This window comes from Xylocopa sonorina, chromosome 2, assembly GCF_050948175.1.
Source record: "Xylocopa sonorina isolate GNS202 chromosome 2, iyXylSono1_principal, whole genome shotgun sequence".
NCBI lineage: Eukaryota > Metazoa > Arthropoda > Insecta > Hymenoptera > Apidae > Xylocopa > Xylocopa sonorina.
Genome location: NC_135194.1, coordinates 6,554,119 through 6,569,045, shown reverse-complemented (window position 1 = coordinate 6,569,045; position 14,927 = coordinate 6,554,119). Strand labels below are relative to the sequence as shown.

Genomic DNA, 14,927 nt, shown 5'->3' with positions numbered 1-14,927 from the left:
TTTAAAATTTTTTCCATAGGTAGTCAAACATTCCATATAGATATTATTAACTTACACGACCTACATTTTCACGAGTAAACTCACTGCAATAGATTAATTTGCAGTTCTCATCAGCATAGATGAACATTATAAAAATTACTTTATAAATTTTTAAATATCTTGTATTTCACATATATCCATAATTACCTAATAATTAGAAATTTAGGACGTTTTTATACGTGATGCTGGTTTTAAAAATTAATTAAACAATACTAAAATCACCAAAATTTTGGAGGAAGTAGACCATCTGGTGGAGGTATAGAACTTTTTGCTAAACTGTTCCTTAGAAATTCTTCGAGTCTTACCAACGGACCACCACCTATAGATCCTACATTTTGCATGCGGGGATAATATTGCTCGGACAGCAAAATTAACAGTTTGTGAAATTGTTTCGGATAAGCAATCTGCATTGCATTTCCAGTAACTTCAAGCATATCCAACAAAAATGTTGCACAAAGATCTGATATTTCTTTTCTTGGCTCTGAAATATGGTTAGAGACGATTACTATAAAAATTTCATATTAAATTTTTTATGTATCTTCTCTTAAGGATTGATGTTTTACCAATATTCAAAATAGCAGCCAGCCATCGCCATGCATTTTGAAGTCCATGTGGATTAGCTTTAGTAATCCCTTTTCTTTGCGGCGTGATAGTAATAGAAGCATATAATCTCATTAAACCAGACATTCTTTTCAAAAATTTATCATGTTTCTCAACTGTACCATCATCAGTATATTTATAACCCATTAATTTGTAATAATCTTCATTGGATTGTCCCACCATTTGCGGTAGAAAAACAGGAACCGTATATGGACACATAGTATGAAAATATGCCAAAAGTAGATCACCGAAGTCGGCATGATCGTTCCAAAGAGCTACAGTCACAGCAGCAATTGGAAATGCCATTTTTGGTTTACTTGAAACAAGTGTTTCACCTTGACTCTGTTAAAACGAATTATATATACATGTAATATTTTATAATTTCACATATCTCGTATGAGAGTATTAATCTTTTTTTTAGCAAATTACATACAACTATCTTCTTAGCTAAAATATTTTTACAAAAAGCTGCTCCATGTAGATTTTGATTAGCATTTGACCAACACTTTCCCGCAAGAAGATTATGCAATCTTTCATATTTGTCTCTCAAATGCTGTTCGTTAATACCAGATATTGCATTTACAGGTATATTTATTGCTTTCTGGCATTCGAATCTAAACATTTTTGTAACTGGAGATTGTAAAAATTCATCGAAAGTTTGTACATAATGTTTTAAAAACTTTTGACTATTCATATATATTTGTAACGATTCTTTATCAACATATTCATAAAGATGATCTAAAAACAAAATAGTTAACACTGTTTAATTATAGGTATAAATTACAGCATTATATTTGATACTACTATTACTGCATTATTGCGAGTTCCTAGTACATATAGAGCTCTACAGCAGATAAACCCAAAGGATTCACCCTACTGTTTCTATATTATTACGAGTCCCACAAATGTCTAATAGCCCAAACTTGATCTATGGACTAAAACTATGTACAAGTAACATAACTGAGGTTTCCTCCATATCGAAGCAACACGCACGATGAATGTAAGACGTATGAATGTAAGACAAGGTCACTTTTGAGTTTCAGTGAGTTTACCCTGGCTCATTTGCTTGCCTCGTGTATGGTGCAAACCAATCCGATTGAGATTGTTTAGAGTCTGCTTTGCAGTGTCTGTATATAGCTATACATGTCCAAACGATGTGAAGTACGACCCTCGAAGTATCTTTGAAACTGTCAAAAGGTCAAAAAACTATTAATTTTTAGTTTATCTTGCGACAATCTCGCCTCGAAGAAACCTTGGTACGAGATAAGTATACATGTAGCAAAGTACACTTTGAGGGTCTGCTTCCAGAGTCTAGCTCGTAATTTCTGTATGTAGATTAACATCATGATGGAATGATACAAAACTACAGAGTGTCACGATAAAACATTCATCAGTGAATAGAGAAATGCTTGCATTTGGTATGAGTCAACCCTATCTAGGGAATACTTGAGATTCAAACATCCTGTGCATTTTGTGCAAACAGAGGACTTGCATCTAGTGCGAGATCACCTTATCAAAAGAGTAATACTTAAGACAAAATACTATATGCTTTGAGGAAATGACATTTGTATAAAAAATTTTTACAGGCAAACTGTTGATATCTTTTGATTAAACAAATTCGAACATGGCCACATTTATGACTAATCATAAATGAAAATGTACAACTTCAGTTGTACAACACAAACGAATTGTACATTGTGAACCATTAAAATTAAATGGTAGAATTGATGGATTAAGAAGGTGCAAAATTTTTAAAGGGAGTGGAATGCAATGTAAGTTTCATGATATTGAAATGAAAAAAAAGAAATTTACATTTTCATTTTTTCTTGATTCTTTCTATGCCTACATTATTGGATTTGATTGTTGATACACCATATTTAAAGGATAAGAAAATCTGTAAAATGCTTAATTTGCAAGCTCAAAAAGTATGAACATGTACAAACGTCCCATTATTTTTAACTAGCTTAATTGTACTTCATTATCATGTTTTGCAAGTTTTTCGAGGCATTTAAATTTTATCATACACAAGCAAGCAACAACTTTCTTTTAGGACTGGTATGAGTAGAACAATTATCTGCCATTAAATACACTACAGTTATGATTTTTACTATACCTTTATCTGATTCAGTCGTTGACACACTTTGATTTGTATTAATGGTTGGAGAAGTTATTTGTGGAATATTTGAAAAAGTTATGTTTTCAGTTTGTACATCTTCTCGTTTCTCTTCATTTTTTTCTGTATCATTCTGATTATTTTGCGCATCGTTGGTGACTGTATGTTCCGAAAATTGAATTGTCTCTGAAACTGGTTGATTGCACGTAAGTTCTTGCCTTTGTGGTTCTTCTACTCGTATATGTGATTGCATCGTACTTTCCGTTTCAGCTAAACTTACTTTACGTTGGGCATTTATCCTATCTAAAAAAGTATAAAGAAGAAAATATAAAACGTACAAAAGATTGAATATTTATATAAAGTTTCAAAGAAAAAACAATATTTAATATAAAAGATGACTCACCTATTTCTGACTTAAACATGCATAGCATTTCATCAATATGATGAACCATTGTTTCTATAATATTCAGATCATTAGGTGTTACCTCACCTGTCTACAAATAAAATATATATGTATTTTTCTGCTTTTGAAAAGTATCGTAGACGAATACACAGAACTGATTTATGCATTTAACTGAACATCTAAATTATTTCTCCGTTGCTATTGAAAGTAACATAGAGCGACTAAAATACTTTTATATGTCACCTTCAAAATGAGTAATTATCAAGGTATTCCAACGATCATATCCTGTGAAGTGATCTTGGAAAACAAAAAATGAATTTAAATTGGAACAATGTACAAATAATAAAACAGAGGAAGTATAATATATCAATTTGTTGGGTGTTCATTATAATCACAATAAATGAAAGAATTTAATTTTTGTAGCTTATAGTGCAATATGCATTTTGAATTCATTTCTTTGTGTTATATCCCATTATATCATCAAACTTATGAAAATGGTAAAAGAAGTATCATTTAATCAATTGTTTACTGCATGCATAAAGGTACTAATACAAGTGGGTTGGCATTTTAATTAGCGAATAGATTGTTTTATTATTCTTATCAGATTTTATTATTTTTACATTGTTTCAATTGAAATACATTTTCTCTTTACAGTATCCTTCGCAACTTCCTCTTTGTTATAACTCGATCTGCTACATATTCTTTTTACCTTCAATGACAGCGGAAATATTTTAAATGTTTGATACAAGTAAAACAAATACCCTTAAAAATTGGACAACAAATTGTTCTATATGTATGTACAGAAGTAAGTCTAAAATACAAAATGAAATTTACGAATTATTGTATATTGGTTACTACTAATAATTTTAAAAGTGACTGGTATGAATTTAATGTATAGGTTTCTCAAACTAACTAAAATAATCCCTATAGGCTAGAGTTTTGTATTGAGTATGAAAAGTAAGAACAAAGGACATTCAAACAGTATATTAACATTACCCAACCCATTTGGTAAAGAATTTTCAAATGAGATTCTTTCACTACATAAGTTTTATCCATTCTATAGAATCAACAATGAGATACAAAATATATGCATGTAAGCCAAGTGTCAAAATGATAAGCAAATTCTCCAAAAATGGTACAAATCATGTAGCTTTTATGTTTGGAGCCTTGCAGTTTACTTTTTTTAAGATTGTTCTATTATTGCACAACGTTGCCTTTTTTCTTTTCAAGTTTTAATCATTTAAACGATTATGAAAAACTTTAGAAATTTGAAAATTTGTTTGGAGATTCATTCTTTATAAAGGAAAATATCTTCTATGATTTTTTTTAACAATTTATCGCATTTAAAGTGAAAAATGAATCACGAGTATCGGAATCATCCAAAATACACAATGAAGTGGTTGCAAGGACAAACGTACAAGAGTATTGTATGATTCTTTTTCACAACTTTTCGTTCTATTTGGTTGTCAAGATAGCTCCTACAAAACTGAATAATTTTGAAAATTTCGAGATTGCATTTGATTGGATAATGGATTAGTATGTGTTCTGCTTACCCAATGTAGTTCAAAAGTAAGATTTTTTTACAAATACTCTACTACAGATCTCAGATTAAAAATAAAACAGTCATCCCCTATGAAAAAATCAAATACGAAGCCAACCGTATCTCGTAAACAAGATAAAACAAGAGATTTGTTTGGATAAACATTTTTATTATTTTTGGGTACTGAATAAATCTTTAAAAATTATCCGCATATTGCCAGATACTTTGTGCATGCATACTCATTCACACTCATTTGCACATACATACGTAAACACAATATACATACGCATAGCAATATTTTAACGAGATTAAAAATTATCATGAAAATATTCTTATACAAAGGTTGTTTAACATAGAGAGGGCTATTTGGTGGTGCAAATAATTTTTTTCATGAGACTCGATATCTTTTACCCATGTTATCACCAGCTGAACGCGGATAGTCGTATCTTCTAGCTACATTAAATGACATAAAAAAATTAAAAAATTGTTTTAACGTACTGAAGATATTTCATAAATCGACTGCTAGCATAAATAGAAAACTAAACGTATAATTCTAAGAAACGCAGGGAAATATGAAACTCAATCTTTATTTATAGTATATAGCCCAATTTAGCATTTGCCTCAACAAATATTATCACAACCAATATTATTACACTACCAAGTACTCATCTCTATACCAAACCACTTCTATTAGAACATTTTTCTAATAACATTGATCCCTTGTGATATATTCCTCCAGTTTATAAATTATTAAACGATACACACTGTATACATACAAGGAATAATTCAATAAGAACTCCTATTGTATCTGAAATAAATGTTTTATATGAACGAGTCTATTTTAATTCTTGCATGCCTTTCATTTTTTTCAGGATATTAAAGTAATCGTAAGATTTTTAAGTAGCTCCTATTAGTGCTGTATTATAACTGACTAAAATATTAATTTAAGAATATATAATAATAATTTATAGTAAAAGTACTTCAAATTAGGTTTTCAGGACTTCAAAATTACAACAGAAATGTATTGAATGTATTTCTATCATATTAAATGTTTCATCAGAATATCCAATAAAAGATCCTTAAAAATACAGGGTTAATAAAATGGACAGCTGAAAAAACTTCAAAGGAATTTAGCATTAACTTAACAACGTAAACGTTATAAACATAACCGCTAATGTTCATTAAATCATATTAGTGAAAACTTGATACAGTTATTTTTAGTACATTTTCATCTTCATTGAATTCGCTTTTTAATTGGTTCATCACAGTACTAATAAGATATACAGTATTATTTAAAGGCATCGGAATCACCTTGATAACTTGGACAATTAAATAGACAAAAACTTACTTAAGTAGAGCTATTTTATTATTACAAATATTTCATAGAAAATGTTTGATATTTTGTACGAAATATTTTGCAATAATAATGTCAACAAATAACTAATGTTTGAGATAACAATCCTTATTGACTCATCCAATATACATATATTAATTAATAGTGTTGCCTTTTGTTTCTTACCTTAATTTTTTCATCTATAATATTCATTTGATAGTCTAATTCTTCTAATTTTGCAGTATAAGCTGATAATATTGTAGTAATAGAATCCTTATCTTTGCAATTTTCAAAAAATACTATAAAATCACGATATTTTGTGCCATATACATCCCTCAGATTCATTATTTTTTTAGTCAACTCTTTTTCTTTTTTTCTGCGCTCTTCATCTTTTTGTTGCTGTTCATGTCTTCTATGTATTTCTTCTTTTTCTGCACTTCCTACTTTTTCTAGCATATCTGCATAATTCTTTTTACTTCTGCGCTCACGTTCTTCAGCCATTTCCGAACAATTTTTTTTAATATTCTCTTGTATAAATTTTTCACTCTCTTGCATATTTTGCCAATGACGTTCAATCTGCTTCTAAACAATTACAAAAATATATATCTTACAATTTCTTTCTCATTATTGTTTAAAAACTGCTCAAATTCTTGAATATTTGCTTGTAACATACTATATGCACTTTAAGGACTCTTATTATATACAGAGATCTAATTTTGCAAATTATCTCAGATTATTCGCAATAATCTCTATATAAAATTAATAAACATATACTATTTTCATTTCTAATCCTTTGATCAAATTTCCTCTCTCTCTAATCTGAACTCAAGTATATAACAAACGTTTTATACTTAAATAATGAATGAAGATAACGACTTTGATTATTCCAATTTGAAAGTCAAGTTTGAATTATAATCAGTCTTACAAGTACTTGAAAATATCAGAATGATAATAATGGTATAATGTACAAGTTCTCAAAATTCAAATACCAAAGAAATCAGCTATAATAATAACCCTGGTAGGAACTTGAAAATTGTGCAAGGCAGAACTCTAAAAAATATATATATGCATCAAAATACATAAAATGAAAGAAGGATTTAATTATTTATGCAATAAATATAATTAAGGATTTAATTAGTTTAAGCAATAGTATATAACATATATTGATAAAATATAGCACACAGTTTTCTTTCAAATGATCAAATTATCACACAATTCTCATGCAATTTATGGAACTTGTAACTACTAAACAACTACTAATAAGCTACGTATAATCCGATTTTCTTCTCTATTATCTGTATTATAAAAATGTTTTAATGAAAGAAGAAGAAAATAAATGATGCACTCTTATGAAAAATTTTTTTACTATCTTACATGTATCTATAAGAATAAAAATTTACTTATAATACCTGAACTTCTTCCTTCCTTTGACATTCACTTTCTGAAAGGATTTTTTTGACTGAAAACATAACATCGTTCCTCTGTAATGATTCACTATTTTGTGAAGAAATTGATTTTTGTGGAACCGTAATGTTACAAGAATTTTGTTCATTTTCAATATTTTCAGATTTTTTACATTGATTTTTATTCACCGTTAAATCAGAACCAAATGATATACGAGAAACTTTCTTCAAGGCAGATATTTTTAGGCAAACAAAATCAGGGGCTACATCATCCATGTTTTGCACCTGTCAAAGAATTAAAAGATATTATAAACTAGTTAAGAATTAATATTATTAAGATATACTTACAGTACTACTCTCTTTAGTATCTACAAACTGAGGCATTTTTGTAATTGTTGTTGCAAAATAGAAAGCAATAGAATTTAGAAAAATAAATTTCGAAAAAATGAATATTTACAAAGTTTTACTGAATCTATTATTATAAGCAACAAATTTGCTGTCTCTCCATATATCCGAACGAATTGTTTGTGTCTAGAGTTCAGACTACACACAGAGCAGACAACAGAATCACGTGACAATAATTTTCACGCAGGCAAAGCGACGTCGAAATAGGTTGTATAGTGATTGGTGAGATATGGGGTCTATAGGGTTGCAAAAAAACGCGGAAGATTCAAAAACTCATAATCTTTTGTTGAAAGATATCGATTAATAAGTTACCTTTGATCGCTAATTATAGAATTTTGTAGTTATCACTTTCATATCGAGTCATAGTTTTAGGGGCTATAAGCAAAAAAATTGGAATAAAATTTTGATTTCTATGGTTTAGGACTAGTCCTACTGTATATAAGCTGAACTCGTATTTTGGAAGTAAATCTTGTTGACAACTTAGATCTGTTAATCAAATTTCATAATAGTCGAATATAACTATATAGCTGATTTTATATTTAACTACAGCTATTCTCTGGAGATTTATTTTCAGGAGATTTTATTTAGGAGATCTGCTTGAATTACTAATTGGGACTCTTACCAACCTGTAATCATAACTGTTTTACTGTTTTATAAAAGTATAATTGTACTTTTATTCAATAAAAAAGTAAAGAATGGGAATAATTTGTAAAATTACATGGAAAATAGACATAGTTATAAACTAACTTAGTTCTCTTGAAATAATATAAATGATACAAAGACTGATCTTTTAGGTACACATTGTTATAATCAATTTATTAAAAATAAACTTATGAAATAAAATTTAAAACCATACAACTTTCCTATACTTATTAATTATTTATAAATGTATTTCGTTCGGTGCACAGTATGTAAAACTAAATTTTTAAAATTTACAAAGTACAAGAATATTGAATAATCAAATTACTTAGAGCTTCGAACATCTTTTTTAACTTATTTCTTCAAATTGATTAGATGTTATTGAGCTGGCAAAAAAGTATTTTCGGTGTTCACACGTAGATAGTGTTGTGACTGTTTGTGATCAACTTTAACATAGAGTGCAAAAACGAACATTTTCAGCATATTTTACTTTTTTCTTTCCGTAAAGGAAAGAAAGCAAAGAAATATATGAAGTTTATATAACAAAGCACAGTTAGTTAGAACTGGTTTAAAAAGTTTAAATAAAAAATAAAAGTCGTCATATAATTGTCTTGGAGATTGCATAAAGCTTAAACGTATCGTACACAATAATTGAAAATCATTTAAAATGTTTTGGACTCGTTAAAAAGCTTGATATTTGGGTTTTGTATGAATTAAAAGAGAATTAAATTTAACACAACTAATCAATATTTGTGATATACATCTCAAGTGTAACTAAGTTGACCCTTTCTTAAAACGAATCATCAATGGTGATATGACACGGGTCATCCACAGTAACATCATTAGAAAGCGATCATAGTCCAAGCATGGCCAATCAGCAGAAACCACTGTGAAAGCTGAATTGTATCAGAAAAAGATCGTGCAGTCAGTTTGATGGGACTACAAAGGTGTTGTGTATTTTGAAATGCTTCCGAGGAACCAAACGATCAAGTCGGAGGTTTACTGTCAACAACTGATGAGACTAGCTGAAGCAATCAAAGGAAAACTGTCAGAATTGACAAATTGCAAAGGAATTGTGTTCCACCATGACAATGAAAGATCGTACGCATTTCTTGTAACTCGTGAGAAATTATTGAAGCTTGGTTGGAAAGCGATGTTGCATCTCCCATACAGCCCTGACCTGGCGCCATCCAATTACCATTTATTTCAAAGCTTGCAAAACTTTTTGTATGGTAAAATTTTCACTAACGATGGTGACCTGAAATCACACTTGGTTCAGTCTTTTGCTGATAAAGACCAGACGTTTCGTGAGTGCAAAATCATAAAGTTGCCAAAAAGATGGCGAAAGACCATTGAAAAAAATGGAAAATATATAATCGATTAAAGTTTATTCTTTGTATATAAAAAATGAGTTTTATTTTGCAGCACAAAACTGAAAATACCTTTTTGCCAATACAATATATGCAATAATTTATGGTGAATATTTCATAAATTTTCTTGAAAGTACCCTTTTTTACTATTAAAGCTGTTAATTTATTTGCTATGTAATGGTAATTTTTGTTTTTTTATGGTATTAGTATTATCATTATGCATAAAAAATGCAATTTTTTATTATTAAAACAATTATGATATGAAGACTATAATATACAATTATGGTATATATAAAATGAATTAAAATAATTTAATAAATATTTATTAAATACAACTACTAATTCATATGTACAGATAAGTTGAAAGAAAAAGGTCTTAAATGGTTTATCCTTATATACATAATAACAAAATCTATCAAAGTTTAGAGTTTCAATTAAATTAATGACCTAAAAGTCCAACCCTCTGATTATTATTGTTACAAGCAACAATTTGCTCCATATGCATAAATGATTTGATTTGGCACAATTTCATATCTATTCTCATTACTACAGTTTATGCAATGTATTAAGCAATTAATATAATCTTCTATAAATTTTAACTATATTATCCTATGATCTCTAGTTTTAAGTGTCAATGTATTATTACACATAAATTACTAAGATAGATAAGATATTAAAACAAAGATAAACAAAAATAACAAATTGTACATTATTTAACTAGATCTCAAAATCATAGAACCAAATTTACAAAGTAAAAGATATTTTATTTTTCTTTTGTAAGTACCGTTTATGCGTGAATAAAGGTGATTGTAATGCATAATCCATATACACATATTTAAATATCTCCAATTCATTTAGTGAATAGTTTGAAATACTTTTAGTTTTACTATAGAGACATATAGAAGAAGCCATTAAAAACACATTCAGTCTCTTCAACTCCATTATAACAATTACATTATTTAAATACATTGTTTCAGTTAGCTTAATAGCTTTGTATTTGTATGTGTTTGTGTGTAAGTATGCGTGCGCATCCATGTCTGTCTACATACATAGGGTAATACAGGGAAAGATGGACCAAGCATAATTAACTATAAAAACAAATAAAATTTTAGGCTGTGGTCCATCGTTCCATCACTAAACAGATAAGATGGACCATTTTCAAGAAGGTTCTTTCATTAATTTTGACTACAATGAATATTTTTTATCGGAACATTTGTTCTATTAAAAAAAAAGAATGAAAGATTATTTTTACCACTAATGTTACTACTATCTTTGTTATTTGCTAAAAATAGATTGAACAATTCACAATTTCTAAATTAACACAACAATAATTACAAATAAAATTATTAAAATTATTATAAATTTTAAAAATATTATATAATTGTATTTGATAGAGATTTAAGTGATGTTATACTAACAACACTATGAATGAAACAGATCAGATGGTCCATGACTAGCAACTAAATGTGATCCATTTATTATCCTGAATCATCTATTTATTGACACTATTGTAGTTAGCTAGAACATCACTGTTTTAGACTGGAATTATAGCTATACATTATTAAAGCTTCATTTTCGAGAATGTCACAAATTTCTACTTAGACAACAAAATAAGCTTATTTTTCTTATGACCACGTAACAAAATTTTGGTCCTTGCTAAAATTAAAAATGATAATTTTTTCATCAAAATTATAAATTAAAACATAAATTTTTAAAACTTACAAAGTACAAGAATATTGAATGACCAAATTACTTAGAGCTTCGAACATCTTTTTCACAGATGCATTTTATCGTATAAGTATGACTGTATCAACATATTAAATTTCTGATCTTTGATTTGCAAGTTACTTATCTAGTCCATCTCCCTTAGAATTATCCTACATATACTTGTATTTCTAAATTTTTCTTATAATTACTGAAATTTGTTACTAACTATTTTTATATACTATTAATTCGCTCATAAAAGAGAAGATATGGCGTAGCGCACAAAACTTCAGTAATGGATATGTTCTCAACTACATTATCTGAAGTATATAACCATTGATTGGTTTTATTTCCTCGTCTGTAGCAAACAAAATGGCCAGAATCAACAGGTCCGCGATGTTCTACGATTGCACGTAGCTGATATTTGTGCTTATCTTGTAATGTTGTTGTATTAGCAAGGGACATTGTTGCTTCTGGGTCACCCTATTAATTTACATCTTACTTCAGATTAATGCTCAGGGAAGATTTGTATTTATTGTGAAATATGGATATTATACCTGTTGTCGTTTTTTCGTTTCTGCAAAAGTATAAGGATCCAAAATCAGTAGTTCAGAAAAGCGTACTGGATCTTCCCTTTTAATTGGTATTCCTGAAGAGCTCCATGTGGTTCTTGATATATGTAAACATAAACATTTTGGAAGTTTACCTAGAGTTAGAGTTTTAGTAGCTAAACAACGCATTCCACATCCATCACATAGTACATCTTGAACAATCTCACTGGTTACAAAACGTCTTAATAAGTCTTCCAATGTGCAATGAAATTTAATATATGGACCCAAGGGAGGCAAAGGTAAAGAAATTGTTTCAAGTTTCTCATAATGAACTGCAGACTGCAAAAAATATTTTTATTTATTTTCTGAAAGTAAAATATCAATTATATAAAAGTCTAATGTAATAAGATTATAAAAACTAACCTTCCACTTACAATTGCTGCATTGTAGTTGACTAGTTAATAAACCTGAAAATGGATGCGATTTTACAGACATTGATGGGGCATTTGAAAATGGCATAGCACACAAAGAGCTCCACGGTTTACAATATGCTTTATTCTCTTCAGCTGCAATGTCTTTTGAAAACAACTGTGAAGATCTAGCAAGGATCATGCCTGGTTTAGTATATGCCATAGAAATACTTGATATGGACGTTGTAGAAGACATTACATGATTGTTGCAATTTTTGTCAAAACCATTGGGAATGTTAGGAGTTTTGTTGGCTGATGCAATATCATTGCAAGATACACTTCTAACTGTTAAAGGAGAGACCAATTTCTTTGTATGCGTTGTTGGCACTGGACTTTGTGGCAAAGCATCTGACAGACAACCTTCCTGAAAAGATTATTACAGGTAAAATTTTAGAAATATAAATCATATAAATTAGAAAAGCAGTTAAAAATTCAATATATAAAGTTGTCTGTTATTTAATAATAGTTTAATTTCCTGACTTTCAACCTTTCTAAGCATACCCTATTCACAGATTGTATCTCAGCTTGCAGTGCACTAAGAACAACATGAAATAATTCATGCACATCTTGGTGACCAGGTGCAAATTTCCACTGAGTTCCAAGTGATGAAATGATCTCAACTGGTGTAACATCGCCATATATGTCTTCCCCATATCCATTTACTTCTAATTGGAAAAGGATTTTTAACATTACATTTTTTTAATAAATACTGATTATATTAATCGTTTAAATGCATACAAATGTTTACATTATATGCATTAATAACAATAAATAAATAAAAAAAAATAAATCATTACACTATAACCTATTTCTTATAAAAATGCTAGTCGTGATACACGATAGTTACAAAGTGAGCGCTTATACATAATGTAAAATTCTTAGATATTCAAAAGACAGAAAACTTTAAAAAAGTTATCTAAACACAAGGCACTATTCCAAATTTCACTAAACAAGTATGACTGCACACATTTATACCATAAAATATCAGTTGTGATTATATACAAATTTATTAACTATATTTTTATTAATAAAACAAAATATAAATATATTAGTTGTTTTGTTTTCTAATAATTATTTTTTTAAACATGTATAATGTCCTTGAGAAACTTACTTAATCTCTATTATCAACAGTTTTGTCCTCTAATATGTTCGGATAAATAAAATTTTAATGTATCTGTCCTCTGTCTTTAAAACATATTTTTATGTTGTAAACTATACTTTGTAATTATATATCTGATCTTTTTCACAGAGAACAAATAAAATAAAAACGTATGTTAATATATATATATATATATATCTGAACGTACTTCTAAAAAAAGATAATAGAGTTGAAATAAAATTAACATCTCCATTGCTTTTACGATGTATCGTTAACCATTCGATCAAAATTGGGCACGCAGCTAAAGCTTGTAAAAGAGAATTTAAAAAGCAGGTGTATCCTAAATTATTGATACCAATAACTCTTCCTAAAACAGAAAAATGAAAACATATAAAAAAATAGTGTTTTCCATAGAACCTTTAGAAATGAAACATGTTTAATAGCATATTTTCCACTGTGTACCTTTTTTCCTAGGCTTAGGAGATGGACCCCACAAAACAAATGCTGCGACAGCTATTGCAAACCCTACACTAGCTAACAAAGCTACTTTTTCCATGTCCATGTTTTTGAAATATTCGCTCAAGTCTGGAATTATCTTAAAAAAATTGCAAAAAAGCTAACCCAACACGAGAATTCAATAAACAAATATATCCATTAATGAGTGCGCACATCGTCCTCTTAAAATAATTCATAAATTATAAGTAATATACATGTGTACACTTGATAAATACTTTGATATTCAAGTACTCGATTTTGTCTAGCATCATAAATACAACGTGCAGCATATACTATGTATACTATATACCATTTTTCATGTAATAATCGACAATGTATACATATACGTATAGATTTTATACTGGCGTAGACGTGTATGTAGGCGGGTATAATTAACTTAGCGACTTAAACGCGTATCTAACACTAATGCTAACGTGATCTGACGATTGACCAATAAGAAGTAGCTGTATCTAGTGATATTATTTCTCATTGGTTAAAAAAAATAACCATGGTCAATCCCGCTTTGATATTCAAGAAGTGTTTTAAAAAACGATATTTTCATTTATGACATACAGCGTCATAAATACACATGGCCTTTCTGGTTCTGCATCCGATAAACTACATTAATTTTCATTTTATTCGTGAGTGACATGGAAATAATATTAAAAATTATATAATATTTTCTTCTATTACTTTTTTTACTAGCTTATTCTATAGAAGTATATATTAGGTGTTGAATATATCACATAGGATTTTAATTATA

General features: G+C 28.7%; 2 protein-coding genes across 2 annotated transcripts; both read right to left on the bottom strand.

Moving 5' to 3' along the window:
- Positions 1 to 44: 44 nt before the first annotated feature.
- On the bottom strand, positions 45 to 7,710 carry Gle1 (Gle1 RNA export mediator). Its single transcript, XM_076909723.1, has 7 exons — positions 7,438 to 7,710; positions 6,215 to 6,610; positions 3,156 to 3,246; positions 2,753 to 3,055; positions 1,073 to 1,377; positions 603 to 981; positions 45 to 520 (listed from the first exon to the last, which is right to left on the bottom strand). The coding sequence occupies exons 1-7, from the start codon at positions 7,705 to 7,707 to the stop codon at positions 258 to 260; spliced, it is 2,007 nt and encodes a 668-aa protein (XP_076765838.1). The 5' UTR covers positions 7,708 to 7,710; the 3' UTR covers positions 45 to 257.
- A 3,914-nt stretch (positions 7,711 to 11,624) lies between these two features.
- Usp30 (ubiquitin specific protease 30) lies at positions 11,625 to 14,460 on the bottom strand. The gene is made up of 6 exons (XM_076909724.1): positions 14,132 to 14,460; positions 13,878 to 14,036; positions 13,072 to 13,235; positions 12,524 to 12,934; positions 12,107 to 12,439; positions 11,625 to 12,032 (listed from the first exon to the last, which is right to left on the bottom strand). Exons 1-6 carry the CDS (start codon positions 14,229 to 14,231, stop codon positions 11,784 to 11,786), a joined length of 1,416 nt encoding a protein of 471 aa, XP_076765839.1. The 5' UTR covers positions 14,232 to 14,460; the 3' UTR covers positions 11,625 to 11,783.
- Between the last annotated feature and the right edge of the window lie 467 nt (positions 14,461 to 14,927).